General features: G+C 42.1%; 1 protein-coding gene across 1 annotated transcript; it reads left to right on the top strand.

Annotated features, from left to right (window-relative positions):
- Positions 1–3,430: 3,430 nt before the first annotated feature.
- Positions 3,431–3,947, top strand: TICAM2 (toll-like receptor adaptor molecule 2; the record flags this gene model as incomplete). Its single annotated transcript, XM_009074126.1, is given in 4 exon segments — positions 3,431–3,723; positions 3,725–3,728; positions 3,759–3,821; positions 3,865–3,947. Coding segments are annotated over 4 exon segments (443 nt in total), but the record flags the coding sequence as incomplete, so codon positions are not given.
- Between the last annotated feature and the right edge of the window lie 445 nt (positions 3,948–4,392).

The raw sequence follows: 4,392 nt of genomic DNA, 5'->3' as shown, positions 1-4,392 counted from the left end.
GAGAAACATTAGAAGTTATATACCATTAATACACTGTCTTCTTCACTTCTCAGAAATATCCAGTGTAAAACATGCCACATAATTTTTTCCTAGGGAATCAATTCAACAGGGTTTCTTGACAAGCCTCTTTGGTAGTGTTATGGTCAATGGTGGTCTCTCTGGATGCTCTAGGAAGGATGACCCTGGGGGAAGACAGCTGACTGGAGGATGCTGCATGTGCTCCTTGGTTGAGGATACATGTGTCAACATGTTTTCCTTGACAGAAAGACATTCTTAAGATTAAAACCTCCACTATCCAGTAAGAAGATGAGGGACATTTCCTCCACAGGAGGACCTCCATTATCTGAAAAGGTAATATGTGTTTTCTTATGCATAGGTGAGATATCAAACATGACAGACACGGAAGGTTTCATGTGGAAAAGCATTCCTTGCTGAGGAATCAGATGGCTGCACATTTGCGTCTTCCTAGAATATGAATGCCCAGTGTGTATGGCCTGTGAATACATCAGCTGATAGCAAGCTGCATGAGCATACAGAGAGTTGATAGAAAACTGCTATGTGGGCTTCATTTTTTTATATGCAAACAGGATTTCGAAAGACATGGATTGCCCTTCTTGAAACTAAAGGTGGAAGGAGACTTTTCATGAAGAACAGAGTTGATATTTTCTGCAAAGGTTTGCTGTTATGCACAGGGTCCACTTTCTTTAAGCCTTTCTGACACTGATAACAAAAGATACATACATGTGTACTACAGATGGAAATCTTTATAGCAGGCAATTCAGTAAATGCCGTGGAAGTCTGTTCAAATATTTGCTAGGGACTGAAAAGCAAAAATTATTCTTCTTTAGAAAATTGCTTTCATGGAGGAAGAAGGTCAAGGTAGCTAGTAAGTGCTTCAAATAATGTATAGGAAAGGATGATGTTTGTCTGTGACAAATAGGCTCATCACCCAAATCAGTTCTGCCTCTACCACACACATTGAAATCAATGAACCTTTAACTAGAGGAAGGAGGAGATCTGACTTCTTAAAAGCACAGAATTATTTTTCCAATGTGCAAAAAGATGCAAAATGTTGTATTTTGATTTGGTACAAGACTCTTTCTTCCACCTCCTCTGAGTGAGCATACTTTGATGCTTTCCTCTTCTTGACAACCTTGAATTTTCCCTCCTGGAGGCTGGTTATGCTGCCAAGAGAGGGCAGCAAACAAGCACAGAAACTGGCCTGGCCCTATATCAGGTGACATGGGAATTTAATTTAAGGGATCATTAGGACAGGACATCTGTGCCTTACTATAATTTCTGCTCACTTCACTTAACTTGCTGCCAATTCGGTCCTACTGCAAAAAGCAAACCTCTGAATTGCTCTCTTTTCTTTCTGTTTTCTTTTGGGCAAAAGAAATAACCCCAAACTTCTGCTGAATTATTTGAAAATAAGGCCTGTACCATGGGGACCATGGCCAGACAAACACCAGGCACTGCTTTGGGGTTGCTGTGCAGAAGGCATGGATCCTGCACCTGCATGTCCACAGTTTAACAAGGGACTAAACACACAAAACAAAGTGTACAGCTATACTGTCTTTGTTTCCATGTGTAATAGATATTTATTATTTTCTGCCAGCTTCCTACTGCAGGCTCCATTACATGCTCTGACCTCTAATGGGCAGCATTTTCTTTCAAATCCATCATTCTTGTAAAATCTGGAGCCATCCCCTTCATGTGCAAGGTTACATAATCAGATCACCACACAGCCTTAAAGACATGTTCATTACATTATCTATTGACTTGTCCAGTCTGAACTTGCTTTAGAAAAAAATAAAGTAACCTGGTTGGCTTCAACAGAGTTAATTACTTTTAATCCAAAAGGAGCTGCAGCATTTTGATCCCTGCTTCTGGAGGCAGTTGGTTCTCTAGCCCATGCTTTTGAGATTAGGACATTAAAACACAACATTCACAGTGGACTTTCGCTTAATGAGGAAAATGTCATGGCCTGGTGAAAAATGGAAGTAGAAAGAGGAAGGCTTCATGTGGGGTCTGTGTTATTGCAGGACAAAAGTGCTGTTGCTCTCTGAGGCTCAGCTCTTGCCATGTCAAACATGGATATTGGTTTTTTACCCATTCACTGGAAAACCCCTGAAGCTATACTGATGAACAAAACTAATATTTAAGGACTGGAACATACTGTGCAGAGCTAGACAGGGCTAGAATCATGGGAAAACACGAAGTGGTGGATGAAGCCTGCCACCTGTGCTATACTTAGACTAAAACACATTAATGCCAGCTTAACCTCGTGTATAAAAAAAGAAAAGCTGTGGGTCAGACCGAGACCTAGTTGTGGGAGACCTTGATGGGCTTCTCAGAGCAGGAGGCGCTGAGAGAACACCAAGCCCACAGGGAAGGTGTTGAGACTTTGCCAGATCCGGAAGGCTTCATGTCTCTGGCTGGTTAAGGGAAAACACTGCAATCCCAGGAGTGACGCAGCCAGGATACTATGCGACAACCTGCACTTTAGGGAGAAGAATATTAAAAGAGAGGAGTGTAAGGACAGGGAACAGGAATGGTGGGCTTACAACAGACAAACACCCCTCTCTGTGCAGACACTACCACCCATACCATCCAAGACCTGGTCTTCCCCAGCGTAACCTCTGTAACCTGGGCAAGAGCACTGGAGCCCAGATTAATTTAAAGGCCAGTTCAGCTGTCGGAATTCCCCAGAGGGTGTGAGCCTTGGCTGCACTTTCATGCTACAACTACATCGGCTTGGCAGCTACTGAAAGTGGTAGGACCCCTCCCACCCCACTCTCCCCTGGGGGGTTTGCTCAGGTCTGTGAGCAGCGTTAGCAGAATTAAAAACCCCAGTTCCTCCAATGTCTTTGCACAAAAGCATACTTATGTAAGTTCATCTTAAGCTGTGCAAACAACAATTAAAGAAACAAACAGAAATGAGACAGCAAAAGACTGACCATTCATTTTCAACAGGTGCTGTGGCTTGTATCACCCTCACCCCGTGATGACATATTGGCTTCATAGTGCTGCCAGCAGCTGGACTGACCCTGTGTCTGACCATCAGTGATTTTGTTTGAGCGAGAACACAGTTCACACAGAGGATGGATGAGCTTCCACTCTGCCATCTCTATGCCAACATTTTCAGCTCAACACCTCTCTATAAGGAACTACAAGAAGAGCTCTAAGCCCTTGGATGGACTTTCTAATTGGTGGTGGCTGGTGTGTCTCCATGGGAAATTGTCCTAATACTCAGTAGTTCTTTTGCTTTTTTCTTTCTCCTTTTTTTTTTTTTTTTTAAATGGAGGAGACGTTGGTTACCATCAAAACATTTTGTATATATGTGTTTTTATAATGAGCACTAGTAGGTTAAGATAAACCACTCTCAGCGGAGAGCAGCAGAAGGCTAACAGCTTGAGTACAGGTCTAGGAGACTCCAAGACATTTACCAAACTATGTGGCCACTCATGAAATTAAAAAGCCCATAAGCAGTGTTCCAGGAGTTTGCAGCAGTAATGAGACTACTAAGGCTGTTTTCTCTAAGTCTGTGATTCTGTGTGCTGACAGTGATGCAGATGAAGATATCCAGGTCCAGAACCTGCTGCAGAGTAAACTTTGTGTTGCACCTGGAATATTTCCAATGATGCCTTGTAGTGAACGTGTAGTCTTGGAAAACTTAAGTAATGCTGTGAATGGCTCAGCGTGGACCATTATGCTATTGACAGAATTTTCTGAATTAACCCTGCTTTGTGTTTTAGTCTTTCACCTCCCTTGTCAATGCTCTTAACAGCATAAATTACAACTCTGTGATACCTCTGAGGCCTTGAACAACTCACTTAGCCAGAAGACTTTTTTGTTCTGCAGGCTGTTAATGCACTGTAAGAGGATAGCCCTGACTTTGAAAAACAAGTGGAGAAAATTTTCTATGAGTCTACATACAGGCAACAGTGAGAGATATGGAGGGAGGAAAGGATGAAACAGAAACTATAGCACTTGTCATGGTGAAAAACTGTCAAAGCAGACCATGTTTAGAATACAACAGAAGTGATATTCCTTGCCCTTGTTTTATGACGGAAGGGAAACTTTTTACTTGACAAAACTAATGAAGTTGTCTGTCAAGGCACATTAACTGAGTACGGCTGAATGTGTGCCATATATGAAGGCATGCCTGTCACTCTCTCTACTTAGAGGTACCAGATGCTGCCAAACTGAAACCCTAGCTATGTTTGGCTTTACTTTGTGAGCTCTGCCAGACATGTGTTGTTTTCCATTAACAGTGTACATCTTTTCACATCTTGTAGCTGATACTGAAAAAATATTAATAAAAGAGGAACACTTGTCACCACAATGAAATCAATACATTATGAAAGGCATTCTATGAAAAAGGCTGCT

Source organism: Acanthisitta chloris, unplaced genomic scaffold (genome assembly GCF_000695815.1).
Source record: "Acanthisitta chloris isolate BGI_N310 unplaced genomic scaffold, ASM69581v1 scaffold31884, whole genome shotgun sequence".
Lineage (NCBI taxonomy): Eukaryota > Metazoa > Chordata > Aves > Passeriformes > Acanthisittidae > Acanthisitta > Acanthisitta chloris.
This window is presented reverse-complemented; position numbering and strand designations above follow the sequence as displayed.